Source organism: Tympanuchus pallidicinctus, unplaced genomic scaffold (genome assembly GCF_026119805.1).
Source record: "Tympanuchus pallidicinctus isolate F22 unplaced genomic scaffold, pur_lepc_1.0 scaffold1, whole genome shotgun sequence".
Lineage (NCBI taxonomy): Eukaryota > Metazoa > Chordata > Aves > Galliformes > Phasianidae > Tympanuchus > Tympanuchus pallidicinctus.
This window is the reverse complement of record NW_026294618.1, coordinates 106328127-106353380: the sequence shown is the minus strand read 5'-3', so window position 1 is coordinate 106353380 and position 25254 is coordinate 106328127. Positions and strand designations below refer to the sequence as shown.

Below are 25254 nucleotides of genomic sequence, written 5' to 3'. Positions count from 1 at the left end.
AAAAAAGTGACAGTGGTAAATCCCAGTAAAAATTCGATGTAGATAAGCCCAAAATAAATCAGTGCCCCTGACAATTTCTGAGTAAGACATTGGTACATGGAGTCACCTACCGATCTGGCTGGTAGCCACAATGTTTTTGTACTTTGGGTGCTGATTCACAGTTAAGCAGAGAATGTCATCAGTATGCTCCAGGTAGAAGCTCTGACTTCCTAATAAAATTCAAACGTGGTTTTATTCACAACAGTCTCAAAGAAAGAACCACAACTGAAGCAAAGAATATTTAATCGGCTTGTTGGTACGCTCATGCTGGGCTCTAGGGGATGCGTGGGGGAGAGCAATAAGTATGCCGAGAGCTGCTTTGCTTTCACTTCCAGGCACCGTTTCCAAACGAGCTGTGAGTAACCACTAATGCATATACATGAAGCAGGATTGGTCAACTAGCTACCAGGACTTAGCCCAGGAATCATCCTCTAATCATCTGTAACCACCACAAGAAAAAAGCAGGACTGCCAAATGCACAGACCAGCTCTCCCACTTAATCAAAGGAGTCAACAGGAAACAAAGCAGAAAGCTAAACCCTGGGAAGTTTCTGCTCTGCACCATCTTCCCAGGGGGAAGGCCAGGAAGAGCAGCGTGGAGCGTTCCCAGCTCCACGGGCCAGAGGCTGTGCAGGACAAGGAGTCCCCTGAAGTCAGCAGATGTGACACCATCTATCTCTGCCTCTCCTTGGCAGCAGAGCTGAGTGAAGTGCTGTCACTATTTGGTGCCACAGAGGACCAAGAGGGAATAATAAACTGCCATTAGCTATGTGGAGAGCTACAACTCGGGGCAGAATAAGTTGGCAGGTCTTTGTCACTACCCAAAAAAGCATGGAATATTTCTACTCCTTCTGAAGAGCAATTTGCTCACATCGTATTGCATAGAAATGGATCCTTCCCTGGAGCACGATTTTGCTAAAATAACCTAAAACGGAACAATTACTGCTCCTCAAACCGTGAGGAGTGCTCGACATTTCATGTCCCATGCAACCTGAGAAACCATCCCTATGCCTTCAGTGTGGAGTTTAGAAAGGCACAGCTGCAGAAATAGAACAGCTTAGTATTACGCTTCCTAACAGAATCTCATACCTACTAAAATGAGTCGGGAGGCTTAACAGGATGACCTTAATAAGAGGACTTGACAGTCTGCTAAAATAGCCATCTAAATTTCTTTGCATTATTTCAGAAGATACAAAATACGAAGGAGTTGCAGGAATGTTACAAAAGCGTGACTTTCTTACAGAAATGTTTCACTTCCACAGTAATTTTTAATCGCAAAGTACTGTTGCAAGTTGAATTACCAGTAGAAAGATTTTGCACTATGCCTGCTGCAGCTGTGTGGAAAATAATATCAGCACCATCATTTAGGTAATGAAGGTTGTTGCGACAGTCAAATCCTCTGTATCCAAAAACATGGTCTAAAGCCAGCTCCTAGTCAAGCAAAACAGAAAAAAAGAACAAGAGTGAAATAAAGAACAAAGAAAGAGGTTAAAGAGTTTGAAACGTGCATGTGAAGACCTCAGGTAATTATTACACAAGACACAAACATCTTGTCCAAGCAACAGGATAATTAAACAATAATTAATCAGTTGTCCCTCTTTCTTTACTTTTCTGTATTTACTGAGGCATGACTTTCTCATGGACTACATACAAAGCTGCCATTGGTCAAGTAAGGCAACACATTTGCATTATTATTTCTTTAATAATTCAACCAGACCTGAAAATAGTATTTAATTACCATTTGAAATACATGCAACTTTAAAAAAGGTCCAATTTATGAATCTGCCCGTTACATTTTAATATCTACACTGAGCAGCTATTTGCAAATACATCTACTTCTACTTTAGGAGTCTTCAAAAGTCATTCTCATAAACAGTCACATTTTAATACAACAACTTCTGACACCAAGGTCCTTATAAAAGGCAATGCCAGGCTACAAGCAACTTCATTATTAAAACATTAATTGAAGGCATCTTGGACATTTCATCTTACAAAGAGCAACTGTCAAAGAGATTTCCTCTGGAAAAACAGTGATGGGTAATGGACTGCTGTTAAAGTTGCTGTTCTAGCCCAGAAGACAGAGTTAATGCATCTGTCTCTAACATAATTCCACCTTGCTTTGAACAATTTGACTAATAGTGACAGACCAAGCAATTGTTGCAAATGGTCCACATCGTCCACAGAATATTCATTTCTCAGCACATTTCCAAATAGGTGGGGAGGAGAGAAGGCCTACAGTGTGAGGAAAGGGTGTGTTCCAAAATAAGTTAGCAAATCTCATCATCCAAAAGCATGCGTGTAATGGTGCATGTGCAAAATGCAATTTCTGAATATATTTTCACTGGGGTTACCTAGTGGGTTCTGCTGCAGTTAAACATACATCTCGGCTGTAAGTGTTCTTCAAATCCAGAGACAAATTTTGGATTTGGAGAGATCTGCTATTGCAGGTCAGCCATATCCGAATCTGAAGTCCCTTCTGCCACAGGTTGCTGGCTATCATGTCTTCTGGTGTTTGCTAGGAGTGCTGAGAGCACATTGTAGAAATTTCTTCCCCTTCTCTTTTACTTATACACAACTTCAGCTACCCTCATAACAGGGATGAGTTTAACCCAGCACACATTACTTCTAAAGCAAATGAAAAGAAAAATACAACTAAGTCTGACCTCAACCAGTTTCCTTTTTTTGTTGATGTTGTTCTTCTGCAGTTTTTCAGGCTGAGGAGCAGCTCTGCTAACTGGTGGCCTGAAAGAAACGCGTTTAAAAGAGAAGCCAATCAATATGTTTGAAAGCAAAACCACAGCATATGTTTTAAGTACAGAAAGTGGCCAACTGCAACTATGTGTGTTTGATACCAAGCTTTTAGCATTTTATAACACACATAGTAATCATATGCATTTTGATAGGGAAAGCAGAAACAACACTCATGTTCATTTCGGGGAGGAGTGGCAGAACAGACCACCTGAAAATGACTGTTTAAATTCTAATGATTTAAATCCTTTGGAGAATCCCTGAGTTCTGGCTGACACTACATTGCTGCTTTCAGGAATGATCTAAAAGACTTCCTACAGCTGGCAGCTGACCTTTCCCCAGCCTTGCTTCTGAGAAATCCCATCACAAAACCTTGACTTGGCAGTATTGAAATCATTTCAAAATCACATTAAAGATAAAAGTATTACATTTTAGTCTGTGTAAGTCATTTACTGTATGAATCTGAGGAAGGCTAAGGGCAGCAAAGCATTTTACATAACTACAGTTGCTGAAAGTAACTAAAAAGACAAATGGGAAACATGGACTGAAAAAAAATTACTTGTGTAAATGGTCTTTTTGAAGACAGAGAACATTTACTTCTATGAGATGCTCTAACTGCAAGTCCAGAGGCTACAGTGAACATACATATGACTAAAGGGAGGCAGCAAAGGGGATATTCAACTTGATCCTTCTAAGAAAAAAGAAGAGGCACAAACCTAAGAGGAGCAGAGCGTGTTGGACCCATAGAAGTTCATACCTAACACAGGGTTCACTCAGGATGACTATTAGGTTCATTGGGGCACAATGACTATCCCTTTCAGGTAACAGGAATTAAGGAGAGCTAAATTCTAACCCTACTGGCAACAGCACAGACCCAAAACATCGCAGTGGATTACCAGCAAAATCACCCCAAGAAATTTGGCCTTCATCACGTTTGATCAGCTTTTAGCTAGAATATGGGCCTGGTGAGAAGAAGGTCAGGGTAGAAGAGGTGATAGCAAAAGAGTCAAAACTGATGTTATGGTTAAATGCTTCTCCAAAACATCACTCAATGGCTGCTGTTATTCACACGAAAACAGTTCATGCCATTAAACACTAACAGCAGATTCTGGGGCAGGGTTAAACCTGGCCTCAGTTTATTTAAGCTTGAATCTGGAAAACATTTTCATAGCTTAAGATTTCAAAAATGAACGAAATTGATATAAAATTTATATGCTGAAAAAATTAGATTGGTTTGTTCTTCTACTGCGACTCTCACTAATTCCTGTTTTGCAAAAATGACTGCAGAGGAATGAAATCCCTTTTGCTTAATGAGAGCTGATTTATCTGGAATTGCACTTTTATGAAAGCTCTTAAAGACAGCAGTAGATGAAACACATAGCCAGAACACATTGCTACATGGCTTATTTTGCAGGAATAAGTAGCATGAAAAGCTGGGCTCTAAAAAAGACAGAGCAGACTGAAAATAAACAAACCAACTCGCTTCTCAAGCAAACAAACAAACTCATTAATACTGGAAAAGTACATTAGATCTTGTGATGTTGAAAGAGTAAAAGAGTTACCTTGATCCCCTTGTAAGCAGCAAACAAAGCCAAGTAAGAAACTTAATACAGTTTAGGCATATTTCTGACCACTTTACTCATGCACAAGCATTTTTAGAGTTGATCAGTCATTCCCTCGTGGCACAAAACATGCTATTCAAGCATGCCAGCAAAAACTAAAACAGAAATTAAAGAGTGCACCAGTCTACAAATTCACGAATACCATACCCTGGCATTACTGGCTATATTCTTAACTCAAGATCCTACAGAACAGGGGGGAAAAAGGAAGCTACATCACTGCTTCTTGCTCACTTTATACTGAAGCAGAATGTGATTCCACGAGTTTCTCTATTTTCAGGTACCTGACAGGGATGGAAACTGCTAGAAACTCAGCAGCCTCATAAGCACTGTTAAGTTTCACACAATGGATGCTTGTTTTCTCTCCTAGCTCAGCTTGCAATTTAGCCTAATAATTGTTCATTGGGAGGCCAACTTATGTACAGGACAGCTTGTACTTGCTGTTCACAGGGAAACAAGCACCTTTATTCTCTCTGAGTGGTCGATCAAGTTGTTACGTAACCATCGGTGGTAATTGGATTCAATAGCAGTGCAACCACCATAGAAAAGGGATGGAGGAAGCTACTGCAAAACTCAATTGTCTTACCAAATAAAAACATTATGTGATGCTAGAAAAGCAGACACCACTTCAGCCCAGATTTACTAAGGCCTTTGAATCAGGCCTTATGAAAAGAATCAATCGTTTTCTTGCATGCTTCCTGCTCTTTTTTCTGTTTTAGTGCAATTTTCAGAGGGATCACTTCTACATTTCTTTACCTGGGCATATCTTCTAGAGTTTATGACAACAGCAAGCCAAAATTTTTCATGAAAGCAGAGAACACTACCACTATGACATGACAGATAATCACTAGATAGTAAACATGAGATTTAATTTGGAAACATACACATACACACATGTACTTGAATATATAACTGTTCACAGTACACACAAACACAAACGTTGTGTGCATTCATATATACATATATATGTATGTATATATACACACGCATTCGTTGCCTTATAATCACCTCAATGAAAGAAATGTGAAGCAGCACCAATTTGATTTTCATTTGTAACAAATCTATGACTACACCTAATCTATTTTCATACATAGGATGGCAGCGTCAAGACAAGAAATTCGTGCTGTAGGAAATTACAAATATTTACCCTTTATGGCCTATGCAATCTGGACTGTACATTCACAGCAATCTGTGCTTTTTCTGTGCTGTGTTGTTAGTACTTACTTGACAATTCCCTGCCTCCAAAGGAAAGCAAGTTAAAACATAATACAAGTATTAACGGTTTCTTTTCAGCGATGTAAAGTAAATGCACTTATATTACATTATGGGATGAACGAGTTCCAGGGAAGACAAGACACAGTCAGACATTAGAGAGCTTTGAGTTCTCAAAGTACTGCAAATACAGCAAATAAAGTTTCTGTTACTGCTGATTATCTTGATTATGCACTTACACAGGTATCCACGGGTACGCAGCAGTGAGCTAACTCCAGACTGAAACTGACCAGATCTCACCCTCTCCCCTTATGGACCTTAATGCCAGAATGTAAGAAGGTGCAAGTGACAACTCACTGCCTCTCACTTTCCCAGTAAGGCTACATGGAACGGCCAAGACCAGGAGCCTAAATCCTGGGTGGGGTGAATGGGCAGCATGAGGACAGAGAGCAGCAGATGGGCACAGCAGAAAGCTGGGTGAAATGGGGGAGGGGAGAGGGGAGAGAAGTGGGGCACCTTGAGGAAGCGGTGATCTTAGAGAACAGGGTCCCCCTGCAGTAAAGGAGTCAAGTGCCTTTAGATAGAAATTACAGGAGAGAGAAAGAAGGCCCAGGAAAGTGTTATGATTTATTCCATGGGATGGGGATGAACAGCTCACGTTTTTAGAGCACATGGCATAATTGCTTTCTGAAGAGACACATTGTCTGCATCCCTCACAAGTTGACAAGAATGCAAATACACTGTTCTGAGGCCAATGGGAACAGAATTGGATCTTCAGAAACAATGCTGCATGAAAGCAACAAACACTGAGGGCTGGACAGCTGATAGATGGAGAAAAACGTCCTGCCCTTGAGAACAGGTGAAGGCTGGGCCCAACAGGAGCGAGCAGCAGAGTGGAAGAGAGTCCAAATGGGAGGCTAACGTGCATGGGAATTGCTGCTAACTGGAGGGAATATACTTGGATGCCAAGCAAAAGAAAAAACGAGCAAGGACTGCTCCCAGGAAGAGGAAGCAAAGGTCAAAATGAGGAAGGACAATTTAGTACTGTGGGTTTTGCTTGGACGAGAGATTTAAAGCCCAAGGTTAAAAAAAAAACAACACCAAACTGCTCATTTCAGAAGGAAAAACACAGAAGTGGCTTTTAATAGTACATTTTCACTAGCTGACGAGAAAAGGATTCCCAAGAACCCCAAAACTGCTGTGCAACTCCTAGCTGTAAGAACTGATTCTGTGAATTCTAAACCTCTGGATTTTCCCATCCCAACATACACAGGAGTTCTGTACACCACTTTTCCTGCTGTTACTTCTCCCTTAGATATTGCAGACACAGTGAATCAAAGCAAAACTGAAACAAAAGCAGAGGGAGATATAAACTGCAATCTAAGTTGCTTTTTAAAGCTTATTTATGCTTTTGCATGTATGCTGATGCACTCTTTAAAAAAACAAAACGGCACTGCAGAACAAATGGTGGTGATAGCCAATGTGATATTCTTGTAAGGGAACATATCACTGCATTCACATATCATTCGAGGTCAGCCTCCAAATGTGAAATGAGCAGAAAAGCAGGTTAATAAGTGTGATCAGTTCCGAATGAAATCTGAAGGCTTTCATTTTGGAACAAGCTCGTTGTTCTAAGTGTCTCATAAAGCTGGTAATTAAACGGCCGTTGCAGAACAGCCTGCTTGCAGCTCACTGTCACACACAGCGCACTGCTCAGACAGCACTGTCCACGTGGCCTCTCAGCCAAACCTCTCAGCTTGCCAAAACAAGGAACACGCTGCACCATGCTTGAGGCAAAATCTAATTTGCTGTCTTAGATTAAAAAGTGTAAAATACCTGAAATCATGAGACTTCTGGAAAACTCCATATCCATCAAGGCATTACTATTAACTTAATCTTAGGATATTCTACAAAGTTTCTCCTTTCTTAGGCTTCCTTATGAGTGTGTTTGAAAGGAAGAGGCTTTTCCACTTTTTTCATTATTCCTTACGTAAATTCTGACATTTTATAGCTCTGCTTTTTGTGTAAGTACAAACATTTGACCAATAGTATACTAAGAACTTTGGGGCTGGAGGTAGAAACATCAGAGGTAGGCCCATTAGCATCTTTTCCCCATGTAACAAAATCTAAGCTATATTAGAAACAACACTTCTTAGATCCTTCCTGGAATACAGCCCACACAGCAAAAAGCTCTCAAACACCTGAATTTTTCACATCCATCTCAGAGCAGAGCACTTCTCAAGTTCAGACAGAGAAGGGTCATTGCATGATGTGCATTGCAGCACCATCACCACCACCCCACAGTTGCACACCCACTAAGAGTCACACAGATGCAAAGGACCTTTGGGCCAGCTTTGTGCTGACCTGTGGGAGAAGTGAAATTGACTCTGAGTTCAATAGGTTGGCAGGGACAGCAAAATTATCAGTCACAATGTGTTCAAGCCCTGGGGACAATTGTGATGAAACCAGCATGCTGCCAAATACATTTAGGATGCATTAACTTGACATAATCCTGTGAGAAAGTAAAAGTGAATTTTCTATAGGACTCCACTCATTCACAAGCACCAGACTTCTGCTGAAATAAGCCAGCTGTTGTTCTCCCCACCTCACATACGTGTTTTTCCAGACACATTTTGAATTATTCCCACCTACACATCAATACAATGCAGATTAACACTCAAAGCTTTTACACTGCACCCATACAAGTGTGCATGTAAAAGTGCACGAGCAGATTCTGTAACCATACGCCCAATAATTGCATTTTGGGTACAAAAGCTAGTATTTGTCATTTGTGGGGGCTCCTTTGGAAGCTTATAAGTCAGCTCATGCTTTTGCAAGGAAATAAATAGTCAGTAGAGTTCAAAGAAAGAAAACATGAATTCTTCAGATCAGAACATATGATTACAAACGATGCACAACAGCACATGGGAACAGGCTTGAGACAAGGTAACTCACAGGAAGTGAGACACCGTATGGTAAGAAAACCGAAAAGTAGACAAACATGCTAATGCTGCTTTTTGTTTTCTACACATTCAACTTGCTTAACAGGGTTTCCCATCACCAGGTATGTTACAAGAGTTCTCAGTTTATGTAGAGTCATGCAAATCAAACTAAATGAAAGCTGCAAACACAGGATAGATGTTAGCGGTTAGCAGAATGCAAAATGCAAATAAATCTTTGCCTTTGGTATTAGTAACAGAAATACAGTCTTTATGCAAGCCTGTTTTACTTCTTTTTTCATGAGTTCTTAGCCAGCTAAAAGGGTCCCAGTTGAAAAGTTAGCCTTTGTACGAAATAAAGCACAATTCCTCCATAACACACAGTATAGCTTACAATTGTCCTGGATTGCCTGGGACAGTCCCAGCAGTGCCCAAGGGGTCCCGCGGTGTGGGAGCACTGCTCTTGGAGCTCCCACACCGTGAGACTGCTCCTGCAGCACCTCTCATTGGCACCCCACTTCTGCATCACACAGGTGGAGCAAGGAAGAGAATGCCAATCAGAGGAGCAAGAAAGGAAGAGAAAAATAAGGGTGGGGGAGGAAAGGAGGACAGACACGGAAAGGGAGAAGAAGAAAAACAAGAAGGTTGGGGAGAGAGAAACAACAATCAATTAATTATCTTAACCAAATACACCAACTAATACAACCACAACACATTTAGATATTGTCACTCAGACTCATCTCTCCTGTTTCTTTTCCATCCTAAAGCTGTAACTCCTGGCAGCGATGACAAAGCTGGGCACAAAAATACTAGACCACAATTTATTTCAAATTCTGCAGGCAAGATCTACTGTGTACTTTCTACCTCCCTCTGAGACATTTGCAGAATGATCATTACTTTCTTACGTAAATAAATAAGACAGGAGAAGTACATTTGATAAAGGGCTTTCATTTTCTTTTCTAAGGGCAACTCCTTAACATTATCCCCACGATTGTCACCTCTGAGTATTTTGGCCTTTACAATCATGAGATTTCTCCGCTGACTTTGCTTAGGGGCCCAACGCTCTGGAGAAGGTCAGCATAATAGAGATTTCATTTTGCTGGATTATGCTGAGCATAGAATACCTGCTAAGCAGTAAAAGAGGGTCCACAGCAGCTGCTCAAAGTCACAGTCCTCCTCAATCAAGCAGTATGTCAAACCTGTCCTCCTACCCTTCCTCCTGTGATGTGAGAGAGCTGCTGGCTCCTCTCTTGTGGCATAAAGACCAAGCCTTTGTGTTAATTTGCAGAAAGTCATCTGTAAGTTGTTGGTTCTTCTCCAGATGGGTGGTGGTTGTTGCAAACCCTTCCCTTCAAAACCCAGCACAGCCCACATCAGCTCTCATCTATATACTTGCATCTTGGCAGGAGACATTAACACAGCTCTACACCAAACTCATCCTGAATCGTACCACAAGTTGTTATTTTTAGAGGCACAATGCACTTTGAGTTTTTCAGACATACCATTCTTAACAGGGTCCTGCAAGCTTATTAGCTTATTCTAGCAAACACAAAAGTTGAATTCCCTGTTAAATAGAATTTAGCTACAATAAAAAGTAAAACAAAACAACCATTTTCCTGAATCAGAATTGTCTACTAGGCATCACATCACATTTGAAGCATATTTGTGTTTTATAAACAGGGAGGTAACTTGTTCAGAAACAATTTACCTTCAAAATATTACTATTCAAAGAAAGAAATGAAGCAAGCTTAAAGTCCTTGTTCCCAAGAAGCTCAAATCAACAGTTCCAGTTATCCCTCTCTAATAGAAGCTGGAAACATTCCTGTTTTTATCTTTCCTTTTTCTAATTTAGACTTAATTTGTTTAATTTGCTTCTACCCTATACCAGTGAAAACTCAAATGTTCTGCTTTCTCAGACATAATGAAAATACAGCAAGGAGGGACACTTCTTTCTTCTTAGATCCTGACTGCTTTTGCAATGAAGCAAACTGGCAGTTTTTGAGGCCTTGTGATTATTTCACTCTTGCAAACCTGAATGGCCTTGTAACATAATTTTCAAAATTTATACAATATGTAAAGATCTCAGAGCATTTGTCGCATGCAAATCCCAACAGATGCACAATCCTTGGTTCATAGAATCATAGAATGGGTTGGGTTGGAAGGGACCTTTAAGATTATCTAGTTCCAACTCCCTGCTATAGGCAGTGACACCTTCATCTAAACCAGGCTGCTCACAGCCCTATCCAGCCTGGCCCTGAATGCTTCCAGGGAAGGAGTATCAACAGTATCACTGGGCAGCCTGTTCAGCCTCTCACCACCTTCACAGACTCACTTTGGAGTCTTCATACAGACATATGACACAATTATGAAGAAGAAAGATTTTGGATTTGGGATATTTTTCTCCTCTAAAGACCACCACGGTTTCCCACATAGCTGTGTGAAAGAGAATGGTATACATCCTCTAGGTCCCCTTCTTCACATCTGAAGGAACTGGGAAAGGCTACTTTCAGCAGTGCCTTTGCAGAAAAAGTAAAGCTTTGCAAACTGGTGTGAATATTACTCGATGCCATCTCACTCAACCCAGGGCACAGATACTTGAGGACTCCATATCCTGAAGGCCTGTTGATTTAGAACCTTTCCTGGACACTGACAGCTGAGTATTTGTAGGCTTTTTATTTTGTTTGGCTCAGCTTTCACTTATGACCCTCATAGGGGGAAGGAGAAGCTTTCAGGAAGCTTTTGGAACACAGTCGGACACATATTTCATTAGCTGCTGCATTCTTTGTATCCTCAGAAAAGATGAAATCTGGCACAGTTAGGAAACTTAAGTCATCATTCAAATGTCTTTGAGAAAAGTCAGCTTCACCCTGAAGCACTCAGAGTTGAGTGTCAAGATTCTGGATAAATCGTGCACAAATTCATACAACTGTGGTCAATACTTGAAGTCTTTGGCAAACGCAGTAGCCAACACATTAATCTCACCTTTCTGCATCCAAAACCCACCACTTTCCACAAAGCCTTATCCCAGCACAATATGTCCAGAAACTGCAGTTTTGCTACATTTCACCATAAATTTTCTGCTTCTAATTATTTGGCTACAAATTCTAGTAATTTATACGAACGGGATGAAGAGAAGGAAGCAAATGCTTCTTTTCCTAATGAGCCACTTATGAAAGGTAAGGGGATTTCTGACAAACTTATCAGAAAAACAAATTCCAAATACTGAAAATGCCATCATATTAAAGTAACCGAAACCAAAAGAGTTTATATATAAAGATGAGAATAGTTGTGATTCTTTAGGAGAAAAGATGGTAAACACAGTTCTGTGTTTTTTCCCCAGCTACTTTAAAATGTACTACACAAACCTGTTGATTATATAGAGATAGTATGAAGGAAAAAGGTACAGAGAACATTAAAAATTACCTTTTTGCTCTCTTATGGGATGGATAATTCCTTCCAATAGCTACAGTATTTTACTTTTACGTACAAGCATTATGAAAAGCGTTGTGGAAGTGTAAGGCAACCTCACCACAGAGGAGGTGTCTACCCATTTAGGACCACCAGCTATAATCAGGATGGGCAGCGAGGAAGCAGTTGGCCATTGTAGAGGAGCTTCCTGCTCCAGTGTGAGTTCACAGTTTTGGACAGCATGAGGAACATTGCACTGTGGATTATGAATGTGTGACAAACAGGAAGCCTGTTTCATTTTCCTCATTGCACGCTGCTCTGTGGATACATTCATTTCAAAGGGTGCCTTCTTCCACAGCAACAAAGCAAGTTCAGCTAGGTCAGCTTGTGCAGTGTAGGACTGTGGACTCAAAAGCTACAAAGCCTTCAGGATATGTGACAGAGTGAGGCAGTCTCCAGGAAACAGAGCACTCGCTTGCATCTGACAGCAAACACATGGCCAGGTACCAGAGAAAGAAAAGTTCCTGAGGGCTGTGGTGATTTTCAGTCCTAGACTGAAAGTAGTGCTGAAAAGCTGCAGAAAAAAAAACCTGATGCTTATATTGTTGGTAATTCACCAGCACAAACCAATTGTAAGCCGGGCTTAATCGGTCAATTACACTCATTCTGCATTTGCTCTTGCATCAAGGCTGAATAAAGCAGCTGGAAGGTAGAAAAGTTTTTGGTGTAAAACATTTGTCCATCCTACTATTGATATTTGTTATTTCACGTGTAATAATAATTTAGCAGTATGTCCCAAAAATGGAAATTTTAAGTTCTCTTTCCAATTCATTCTCAGCACATCTGTGTTTGGTAGATAATAAACTGCCTTTTTACAGAAAAATGGAGAAGAGACTTCACATGAGTAAACAAGTTGAAAGAACTATCTTTAGAAGAAGGGGAGACAAACGGGTTATGGACCAATATTTAATAAAAAACATTAAGATTCATGCTACATCTTTATTGAAATGTTGCCATGAAAAAAATAACTGAAAGGGGGTAACATATCTCATCTTCCACACCCAGCATTTCCTCTCATATTATTAAACTGAGTGCAAAGTTATTAATTTTTGCCCCAAGGAGGCAAAAGCAAGAAAACTCACACCAAATTTATACTTGTGTATTAAAAAAAAAGATTCCAACAAAAGAAACAGCACAGATTCACACTTTGAGTCATCATCCAGATACACATTTGTAGCTCTACTGTACAGGTGTACAGTAAAGAACTGAGGAAGTACCCACCAGTACTCACAGACCTTAATCCTTCAGACAACTTCATCCCAAAAGGGGAGTAAGATACAACTGTTACCAGTAAATGCCACAGCTATTTGATCAATGGGAGAGCATTCTGTACAGATTTCTTGATCCTGAATCCAGTTCCAAGTTACTGGCTATAGATCCTCCTCTCCTGTCCCAGCAGTCCTGCCCCAAACAGACTTTTTACTTACCCGCTCCCCTAGACAACTGGACCCTGCGCTCTACACTTATTATTACCTCTTTTCTTTACTGTCTTCTCTTCCCATCCACTAATGTTTTCCAGCTTACTGCTGTTTTGTTTTCCCCAAATAACGTGCTGTAGTAACAGTCTGACAAAATTTTAAGTAACTGACAATCTTCTCATGAAAATGTCACCAAGAGCCTCAACTACACGGATTTACAGGCTCCTCCTTTCCCAAATGCCTTGCTGCAGACATATGCCCATGTGCTCTGATCAGAACCGAAAATAACTGCAAATGTGAACAGGAGAGAAGACTACACTCGCAGGTGTTTTAGTCACATACATACTTTTAGTCATCATACCAACATATTGTAACTGACCAGGAGCATTTTAAATACTATCTTACGAACTTCAAAATTCCTGTCTTATTTCTAAAGACCAGTTTGAGCGAAAAGAGATTCAGAAGAATGCAATCTACATTTGGAAATGAACGCCCCTGTGTGACATACCTCTCTTCTACTGAAACTTCCTTCAGCTGTTGATGTGGTTTTGTCCCCTCCATTTCTCGGATGCTTACCGCATAGATCTTAGTGGTATAATCAATTGCTTTTTCTCTTGCAACATCACTATCATAACCTTAAAATGTAAAGCAGAGTAAAACAAATTACCCTTGACTCACGGTGGAGGAATAGAAAACACCAACAGAAGAAAACAATCCTACCAAGCTCTCCCTACGCTGAACTTTATCACGCTGACTTCAATCTAAACACGTGTGAGGCCTGTGGATCAAAGACTAAGTTAAAAATGTGTGTTATATCATCTTTTTTACCTCCATCTTCTTCTGCGTCTGTGTCTGATTCTTCACTATCAACCAGCTTACTCTCCTGAATGCCCAAAAATTCTCTGGTCCAGATCATCAGAGCTGTATCAGCACCACCTACAGTCAGCAGCACGGAATCATTGTGTAACCACCGGACATTGGTTACCTGTGCGCTGTGGCCCACATACTTTTTGAATTTTGCATGTTGGCCCTGTTGTACAAAGAACACACATATCAGCAGTTTGACATGTCACCAACACTGTCTTCCCTAATTTTTTCTCCACTAGTGTCTAAAAAGGCAAATAAACACACATTACCTTCACTGGATATGAAAAAAGCTTCACAAAACCAAAGTCATCTCCCGTAGCTAGTAATGTTCCATCTTTTGTAAGAGTAGCAGCATTTACAACAGTGACATCACTGTGCATGGGCCAAATTCCTTCACAAGTAGGACCAAGAACACACGTCCAGGTATCCCACTCAATCTTCTCCAACTGCAATGAAGATTTCACTCAAAGAAGTCATCTTAATACGTACCTGATACATGCTGTTCTAATGCTTATATTTCTCAGTGTCTGATATTAACTTAATTTTTTATAGGTTTTTAGAGATTTTTCACTGTTTCCAGCTAGTTAATACAAATTACACTTCTGCATCAAAAGCCTTAAAAGTAACTTTAAACATTCCCACTTCCCAAAGGTAAGCATGATTTAAATACAAATCTTCAATTTTTAATGAGACATTAAATACTGTCAGCTCTGTAGAACACTTATGTATCACAAATTATACCATTAAAAACCATGTCATATTGTTTAAAGCTGATTTTAAAACCGTATGCACACTGATTACAAAGTCAACAGGTGGCTGTTCTGGAAAGGAGCTTATGGGAAACCATCACTATTAAACAACAACAAAAAAATGTAGAGATACAAACAAAAAACTTTAAATCCTAATATTTACAAATGCTGGAAGGAATAAATGATTCTAAATCTAAACACTGTAAATATAGTATTTTTAAAGGAAAAAAAACCTTTAAACAAAACATATGCTAACTTTGAACTGTCTAGAAAAATAACTGTCACAATGAAAGAAATGCAGTAAGTACAACTCATACCTCAGCAATTCTTATGACATGCCTTTTCCCCCTTGGTGCTTCAAAAAACAGTTGTTCCTTAGCACCAGAATTGACTTGCAGTAACTTTCCTGGATATAAAATAAGAATTTGTTACAGATCTTATTCATTATTATGAATATAATTAACATTTTATTGAATGAAGAAGTATGTTAACAAATTATCATCCACAGAGTTATTTATAGCAAAAGTAAAGAAGATGCTTATGATCACTCCTGAAGAATCCTACACTCTTGATTCACTACACAGTAATATTTTAAACATGATTCAGCATCCTTGAAGAATTGGTTTTCCAGCAAACCATTTTCTTTTGATTTATATTGAGTCTCTTTGAATCAAAAAGTAAAATATAAGACCACAGGAGTAACGTAGCCTTCCTATCTGACCTGTATCACACATTAATCCTTCACAGCTAGAAGTTCAGTTAGAGTTTCATTGTACCACCAGTACCTGCGATGCCCATATGCCTATTTTATTGTTCTTGACTATTTGCAATGTGCTATTATGTTGTAGATAAGAAAATGAACCCTATACTCCATAGAAAATATTTTCTGGAGATTCTTTTGCATTTGTGATTACTGCAGAAGCAGAGATGGAGCAAAGAAGTGAACATAAAACCTGGGAAAAACACAAGCAATACAAAAGAAAGGGATACAGTCATCCACTAAGAACAATCAGGAAATGGGGAATAAAATAACTAGCAAGAAATAAAACGTAGCTAAGCCTGTATGTAAGAAATCTTAACAGATGAAGCTTCTCCAAATCACAGAATCACCAAAGTTGGAAGAGGCCTCCAAGATCAACCAGTCCAACCATCCACCAATGTTTCCCTGCTAAACCACGTCCCTTATTACCACACCTACACGTTCCCTGAACACCTCCAGGGACGCTGACTCCATCACCTCTCTAGGCAGCCCGTTGGCTGACCGCTCTTTCAGAGAAGAAACTGTTCCTAACATCCAACCTGAATCTCCCCTGGTGCAACTTGGGGCTTCTCGTCCTATCACTAATGTCTAGTTTTGGTAAAATACAATTAAGAACACTGAAGAATTTCCATTTTCTTATCTTTTACATCTACCCACACAACACATCCATTAGTTAACTAATACAGATACACAGGGACTCATCAGACAAACTGCTATTATTATGGGTACAACTATGAGTACTTAGATTATTGGCACTGTAAACAAGCACCCAGAGCCAGCTGAGTAACTGTGTGGCTTAATAGCTCAAGAATGGCACCCAGACCCAAATGGATTCTGAGGAGAGTTTAGCTGCTGTCACTGTCAGGTAACTTGTACCACACTTTGGGACTAGTGTAACAGTGGAAGCAGGGCTCAGACACACAGGTGGTTCCATGCAGAATCATATTAGATCCAGGAAGGCTTATTGCATAAGCTCATTATCAATCTTTCTAGGCTTAATTAGTTTTGACAGTAAGGCTCTCTAACTTCACAGCAGTGATTGCCGAGTAATGCTCAGCAAGGAGGAAAGGAAATTAAATATAAAAGGTGAAGAAGAAAATGTGCCACACAGTCAAAATTAAAAAAAGAAAAAAAAAAAAAAAAAAAAAAAAAGAGCAAAGAAAAGCAATATTATGTTCCTAAGTAACATTTTAGTCATATGCTATTGTTGGTGGAGTGCAACATACTCTGGTATAAGTAAAGATTAATTCTACCAACAAATGTAATTGTACTGAACCTGTATGGTACTTGATGTTGAGAAAACATTTGCATTAGTAGTTACAGTTTAGTCTTACAGTATTTTCAGTTACTGCTATGAGAACAATTATCTGATATTCCCTCTTGCAGGAATTTTAAATCTGTATTTCTGGTCAAACATTTTACCTCTTGAGTCCCAGTCAATGTGTGTGATATAGCTAGATGCACCTTTACAAATGCCCACTCTTTTGCTGGTAAGTACATTGTAAATATCTACAAAATTATCATGGGAAGCCACAGCAAGGTACTTTCCTGTTTCTGTAAAGAAGAGACATTGAGGTTATGAAAGACATACATTGTTATGCATTTTTATTATTCTAGTGCACCCAAAAGCTTCAAGTAAGGGACCCCAGTGTATGAGGCTGTACACAACTATAAAGAATTGTAAAGTATTTAAAGATATGGAGGACACATAAAGCCAATCTACCTTCTGAGCATTCAAACTCATGGCTAGAGTAGAAAAACAAACTCAAGATAAACACCGCTCTTTCACTTTGCTATCTAGTTATACCTCGTGAAAATTTTATATCTGAGATCATTTCCTTTCTGTGGTGAAAAGATACCATATCTTCCACAGTGTCAGCATTTACCACCAGAAAACTCCCATCATTCAATCCTACAGCCAAGGCTTTTCCATCAGGAGAAAAGGCACAGCAACGTCCACCTATAAAGGAAGATTCAAAGGGTGTAACCTAAAGTTTATGAATTTGGGATTGAGAAACCCCCTCCCCAAAAGAGAGAAAAACTGCAACTGAAAGGTTTCTGCATCAATAGATTTCTTAATTATTAAAATAAATATATTCTGTGATAACTGCTAGTAGTTATTTTCCTAAATAGGAATGTATTCTTTGTATAGGCTGTTCTTGAGTTGACAAGATGATTTGATCAGTCCAAATATCACCTGCCAACAGCATTTTAAGCGCCTTTGTTTCATATAAAGAAAATAACAAAACAAAACATAACAAAATACACAAAAAGGAAATTGAGATTAAAAAGTTTAAAGACTCATTTCAGACATGTCTTTCAGGGATGTTACACTTTGTTCCATGACTCAGTAATGTGCTCAGGGAGAACACATTTGAAACAGAGATGCACTACATTTTCTCCACTTCCTTTTTTGCCCCCATCGTTATTTCTGACCACATTCTCATACAGCTATCCTCATCCTCCCCTGAGTTCACTTCCCCAAAACATTCAACTCTGTTTTCCCTCAGAGTTCCTGCGCTCTGGATCTGTCACCAAAAATGAAGCACAGTGAATTTACACCATAAGATTTTCTGAAGGTTATGAACGTGTAAAAGAAATAAGAAGGCAGCAGTATTTCAGCGTACGTCAGCTACTTTTATACATAAGAGAGGGCAGGACAACCATTCATTTTCAGGGAAGCTGGCATAATGTGAAAAGTTCACGTTGTCACTGAATGCTGATGGTGCTTAACATGCTGAAAATTTTACAATTGTCTTTAAAAGTAAGTATTTTAATGTCAGCAACAAATATGCTGATCTTAAGCATTCATAGGAAGAAAAATGATTTTGAGTTCCCCTTGGAATCAGAGTAAAACACATTAAATTATTTTTATTATTATTCATTCCAATGATTTGTAATCCTTCATTCTACCCTTATCACGGACTTGCCAAAGATGATTTACTTCCTATGCATCCAATTTCCTGATGACTGTTCCCCTCCTCCTCCCTTAACGCTGATTTGCGCTATAGAAGCAGCACCGTCGTTATCACAGCAATCACCAAACGAGGATTACCTTTTTTGAGTTTCCTCACTGCCAGCATGCGGTGCTGGGATGAAAGTTCCCAGATTCGAAGTGTTTTATCATCACTCACCGTTGCACAGACGGGCAGGAGAGGATGAGCTGCCAAGCCCCATACTTCTCCTTCCATATGTCCCTAGAGGATGCCATTAACACATGAGAAAGTCACGCATTTGCCTTTATGTAATGTGTTCTAGAACTTGCCCTACCTCCTTTTACAAGTCTCAGACAACACATCTTTACCATCTTCTCTCAAAAATTTTCTATATTCACAAAACCATGAATGCCTGGCCTGGTTCCTCTAGTAACCAACTGAAATACACTCTTCCCTACTTGCTTCCACAATTGCTAGCTGTAATTATTATTAAGGCAATTAAGGCAATGCTCCCTCTTTCAGTCTTGAACTGAACAGGAAATAGTTAAGCCCAAGGTAGGCCTTTCTCTTGAAATCCTAAAATGGGCTAGTCTGTCTGCAAGGGTTATTAACTTTTTAGATTCTGGAGAACTTGTACATTGGCCAATGTACACCTACTTAGCTTTTCTAGTCTTTCTTCAGAACTCAGTTTTTAAATTTTAATTACTCTCCCTGTATTTTCTTCAACTTGCACATAACTTGCAGGCATCATTTCAACGTTAAATCATTTTTTACTGTTCTCAGTCTGGATTTCAATTTGGCAACTGCCTTGTTTGTTGAAACAGAAAAATACTGATAAAACAGGAAAGAAAGGAACTGTCTCGGTGTCCTGAGTATGTATTTTTGCTCAAGTTAATACATACAAACATACAATTTAAACCAGATGACACTTATAAAACTTTTCTTTATCATAAAACTCACAAGGTGTGTGAACTATATTATTGAGCAACAGAATTGCTGGAGATGGAAGGGACATTTAAACATTATCTACTCCAACTCCCTTGCAATGAACAGGGGATGTTTACAGACTGATCTGGTGCTCAGAGTCCCATGCAAGGTTCTCTGGGCAACCTGTGCCAATGCCTCACTGCCCTTATTGCTGAAAACTTTCTCCTTTAATCTAATCTAAACCTCCCTTCCTTTAGTTTGAAACAATTTCCCCTTGTCCTGTCACAACAGATCCTGCTAAAAAGCCTATCCCATTCTTTCTTATAGCCCCTATGATAAGATTGCAATTCCAAATTACTGTGCTAGTTAAAAATTACTAATAAAAATTCTCACATTTATGTTACTTATGCTGTCATGAAAACAATACAAATCTGGAAGATTTTATTTCCAACTACTTCTGATCACAAAGTAAATATCAAATATTTTTGTGAAAAATAATTTGGTCAGTTACAAAAATATAAGGTAAAATTTGACAAATTATACCTCAGTAAAAGATGCACACAAATTTCTACATATAGACATCATGCTTAATAAAGACAATAAAACAAAGCAACATGAAATAAGTAGGTCACGCTTAATGCAACACCTCTGATTTATTCCCAGGAAAATACAAATTGCTACAAGGAGCACAGGAGTTCTATTTGACAGAGCAAATTCTCAGCACAACACACTATCTTTCAACATAGCCCCCACCACTGGCTATGCATTTTTCCCAGCAATGAGCAAGAACCTGCATGCCACGCTCATAACAATCTGCACCAGAGCAGGTGACCCATTGTTGCTGTCACCACTGCTGAAACACACCATCCACATTGACTGTCTGATCTCCATCAGTGTTCACCAAGCATCAACAAGTGTCAATAGGCACAATTTTTTCCACATTAGGAATTCAGCTCCAACCCTTTGCTTCATACACACTTCCGTGTCAGAGGCCACTGTGTCAGAGTGCCCCTCTGCTGCCATCTGTCACATGGCAACAAGATGTAATGGGATATCATTGGGAACTTGCAACCTCTACAGCCATACCTCCAACATTTGCTTCTGATGTCATGATACAATAAAATAGGAGGCATTACTTTTGGAGCAGCCCTCACACATCAATCAACATATTCATGTCAAGAATCTTTTTTTTTTTTTTTTAAATCAAACTTCACAAAATCCTCTGCCTTGCCAGAAGAAAATCTTTTTGTCCTTTGCAACACATTCAATGAGAACTGCACATCGCTGCAGGAAAATACTATGGCTCTAAAACATCTCTCACCAATACAGGAACCTTCACAGTAGACTACATCATCTCAGTCAAAGCAAACTGGTCAACAGTGTCAAATAAACTCTGTTAGCTCTACCCCTAATTTTCCTTTTCCTCTACTGGGTCCTACCTAAAAAGCCTAAAATATTCTTTGTAAGTTTCACTACCAATTTAACTTAATGGACTCTTTCTTTTACTTCAGAATTACGTAATCCACAGTGACTCTCTAAGTCACCTACAGAACAAAGAATCAGCTTCTGTCTGAGCAAGGAAAGGAACAGTGGCCAACAGGATTAATGAAAACAGAGGGAAAAAGACAGAGGAAATCCAACGATGCTCTGTACTTCTGCAGGGAACGTTTTTGATAGGAAGAACCATATTGTACCTGAACAAGCAGAGTCATAGGACCACTTTTATCAATTTCAAGTATTTCTCCATTTTTAGTTCCCACAAGTATATGGCCATGTCCTAGACTGATGGCACGAATAGAGGGATTGTCTTCTAAAAGTAAACCTGAAGAATAAAAGGATATTTTAGGGTTTTTTTGTGTGTGAGAAACCAAAAAGAGCCTCATTTCACCTTTATACAGCTTATATAATTAAAACTTGTTTAAAATCAACCATGAAACATGAGATAAATTTACATAATCATAATACTAGATAATCCATGGTTTTCATTAACAGTTCAAAGGAGAGGAGCTTGTGGTAGTATGTACTGTGGCAATTAACGACTGGAATTTTACTGTTTTAACATACAAGCAGTTCTGCAAGCTGCAGCAGTCAGGACAGTAATTCTGTGCTCATCTATGAATATCACTTTACAGACTTCCATCCTGATGCCTGGGGAAGTACAGAACAGGTCTTTACAATTCACAGGGACCACAGTCCTCCTACAGGAAATATAGCCACTTGTGGAAACCAATTGCTACACATATTCTGGAACACCCAAATTCACAGGTTTGTGATATTTGTTCCTAAAATCATTTCTTTAGTGAAAACAAAGCTAAAGGTCAAGGAATAGAGGAGGAATTTTCAGAACAAACTATAAAATGACAAGGACTGGGATATTTCAACCAAATAGGAAGACTCTAGCACGGAATAGTAAGTAGTTCAGTAATGTTCCTTTTGTGTTCTGACAAGATCTGACATTTATTACTGCCATTTTACCAGCCTTCATGCATACAGTACCTATTAAAACACAATGACAAACAATACCTTTGGAACTAGAAGATAGTGCTGCTCTTTTGATAGCATATGTCTTCAGACACCTTTCAAACATATCATCCCAAAGTGCCACAATTCCATCTTTTCCACCAGTTACAAAACCCTGTATGATCACAGTATGAAAGACATAGATAAACAGCAGCAATCTGATATTAGCATATAAAAAGACACATACAAATATAGTAGAAATCCTCCTGTGTCTTTGGAATGTGTCTAAATCAAACTACTGGAGCGTATTACTATGAATAAAAACCTATAAGAGAAGAAGATTTTGAGAGTTTCTTCTCTAGGGTTCTGCCTTACGCAGACTGATAACTATACAGAATGCCTACTACTGTAAATAGTCATGTTGGACCATAATATTTTTCTACATGTGGAAATAAATTATGGAAAAAATAAGTGTTTCATCCTTTGGCAAGGCAGTAGGCGGAAATACTGGCTTCTCAAGTTACTGCAAATTAACTGATGTTTGAAATGGCTTTCTAATGATGCATAGGGATTGACTGAACAATTCCCTTGGTAGATTCTTCTGCCTGGGCCAAGACAGTGCATAACACAGCATAAATCACTAACCAATATAAACATAAGAGGGTGTTCGTAAGATAAATGCCATCAAATAGAAAAATTGATGGAAAGCCAGGAGCGATCAAGTAGGGCAGGAAAGGACAGAGACAGAGGGATCTACAAAGCTCTTAACAGATACAAAAGGTTTATGTGTAGTGTTCCTCTCCTCGTGGTATAATTTGAAAGTTGAAACTGTAATATCAAAAAGAATGCTCCATTATCAACATCTTCAAACTGTGAGTGGATTCTAGTAGTAGAAGTTAGTCTCTCAAGATACGCTCACTGATGTGATATCAGTGACATATTTTGCCTCAGTTTCTTTAAAAGATTTATTGTTGTATCTGAAGGAAAATAATACTGATATCTGGAATAATCAACTCCGGAAAATAAAACCTTTGCATACCTGAAGTCTTGCTTGCCTAAGGTATGGTGATAATACCAATATGGATTTAGAAATGAAAATAATAAAGATGCATGGATCACAGAAGAAGACAAATACCTTATCCAATGCATGCATTGCAAATACAGGTCCATCATGGGCTTTCACTGTCTTGAGCAATAGAGTATCCTTCCAGATGAAAATGTCTCCAGTAGCAGCACCAGAGAAAACCAAGTCTTCTATTCGCCCGTATGAAACGCTCATCATAGTTTCCAATTTTCCACTGCTTCCAAATGTTCCTCGTCTTGACGTAAAGCCTCCACCTGCAACATAAAAAAAAGTCCTTTATATTTCAGTTTGTAGCCGTAGTGCTGTAAAAGACAAAAGTCTTGACTTCATCATCTGTTATGGCTGCCTAAGACACAGCAGATAAATACTGAAAACACAGTGCACAAGGGAAAAACACAGTAAGGGCAAATCAGTCTAGCAATGAGAGATTTAAAGCAGTACAGACTGTATCTTTCAGATCATTACTTCGAAGCAGTTGTTCAATATTGGCAATGAATTGTATAGAAGAATTAATACAAGGGGCAGGCAGAACATTTCTGTACAGAACAGCCTGCCAAGCTCTTCAGAGGTTATCACAACAACAAAGACAGAGTTTGCTTTACTGGCCCAAATAAAAAATTTGACAGCAGTTTTGCAGAACGAATGGCAGTATTTCCATGTCTCTAGATTGCCAAAAAGCCTCACTGTGCCACAGCTGCATTACTCACTTTGGTTTAGAATGCCATTACCACCTGTGAATTGGGATCATATAGGCAAAAATACGTGTACAATTACAAAACAATACATGCAATGCTATCCTTGCTTCAGTCAATTCTAGACAACTGTGTTTCAAAGGACATCATTCTTTTACTGCAAAGAGATTATTCTTGGAGTAAAATACTGCTTAATGCAAATGAATGTAATACACTTTGGCAAACAGCAATTAAGTATATTGAGTTACTACAAAAATACCCTAGACATTAAAAATGCAGGAAAAAAAGTAATTTTTAAGCTGATGGCACTTGAACCTTATAAATTACAGTGTAAGCATAGGAACTTCTTAGAGTGATCTAATTAATTTTTTAAATTGTTTATTTATTTTTTAGCAGTGTGCCACTGGCTGGGATTTTCACAATAAGAGTCATGTACTGCCTGAGTAAATTAAGGGGACTGTATTTTTTCTGGGAACCAAGATGCTAGCCAAATCAGGAGAAACTCTCAACACTATGACTAGAATGAAAAGAACCAATGAGCTAGAAATTACATCCAAATGACTTTCTCCAAAGAGAAATGAATACTGTGGCATTTGCTGAATGCTCCTATTCTCATAACTAGAATAGTCTTTTACAAATAAAACAAATTATTAAACAGAAAACATGATGTCCCTTAATTAAATAGATATAAATCCCCAAATAAGGCAAATAGAAAATATTCAGTATGATACCTGTTTGCTGCCAAAATTTGATATGCTTCATCCCAACCGTGACTAGCTTGTCTACATGATGTGGATTACATTTTACTACAAATATTTTATCTTTATGACCCCTGTAATAAAAATTAAAAACAGGAAGTTAAGGGATTACTTAACATTTCAAAGCAGTCTGTTTCAAGTAATTATTTCACAGTATTGGACAATTCAAAGACAGTCTTTAGCAACAAGAATCTGTTTGTCACAACTGTTGTACTCCTGGTGCTAAAACAACAACAGGGATCTCTAACACCATCACTGGCAGATGACTCACAGATATCCCAAAGTTCTCTTTGCCACAGTTATCCTATCTAACAAAAAAAGAGAGAACAATACTCCTAATCTTCAAGGGTTTAGCCTTAGGAATCCAACCAAGAGAGAAGAATGTAGTTGATTATAGGCTGTGTATGAATTAGACTACAGAAACAAGGTGAATAAAAACCATCTCTCACTGAATGTCAGTTCCGTTAAGTTATGATGAAGAGGCAGGAAACAAAGTTCAATGCAATTAAAAGACAGCATAAAGGGCAACATAAATATTTAAAGGGATAAGAATGTGGTTTATGAATATTTAAAATAATC

At 38.8% G+C, this 25254-nt stretch overlaps 1 protein-coding gene across 5 annotated transcripts in view; it reads right to left on the bottom strand.

Annotated features, from left to right (window-relative positions):
* The window catches only part of EML6 (EMAP like 6), a 104309-nt gene that overhangs the window by 14483 nt on the left and 64572 nt on the right, over positions 1 to 25254 (bottom strand). For all 5 annotated transcript variants that reach the window (XR_008210759.1, XM_052701892.1, XM_052701896.1 and 2 more), the window contains 14 exons: positions 24649 to 24749; positions 23277 to 23479; positions 22205 to 22316; positions 21376 to 21503; positions 18874 to 19015; positions 17626 to 17778; positions 17241 to 17372; positions 15376 to 15464; positions 14579 to 14755; positions 14271 to 14472; positions 13951 to 14077; positions 2702 to 2780; positions 1340 to 1469; positions 111 to 209 (listed from right to left, as the gene is read on the bottom strand). Coding sequence is in view for 4 of the 5 variants with exons in the window: in XM_052701892.1 (XP_052557852.1) it covers positions 111 to 209; positions 1340 to 1469; positions 2702 to 2780; positions 13951 to 14077; positions 14271 to 14472; positions 14579 to 14755; positions 15376 to 15464; positions 17241 to 17372; positions 17626 to 17778; positions 18874 to 19015; positions 21376 to 21503; positions 22205 to 22316; positions 23277 to 23479; positions 24649 to 24749 (1874 nt within the window). In the remaining variant the exon portion in view is untranslated. The remainder of the gene's footprint in view (positions 1 to 110; positions 210 to 1339; positions 1470 to 2701; positions 2781 to 13950; positions 14078 to 14270; positions 14473 to 14578; positions 14756 to 15375; positions 15465 to 17240; positions 17373 to 17625; positions 17779 to 18873; positions 19016 to 21375; positions 21504 to 22204; positions 22317 to 23276; positions 23480 to 24648; positions 24750 to 25254) is intronic.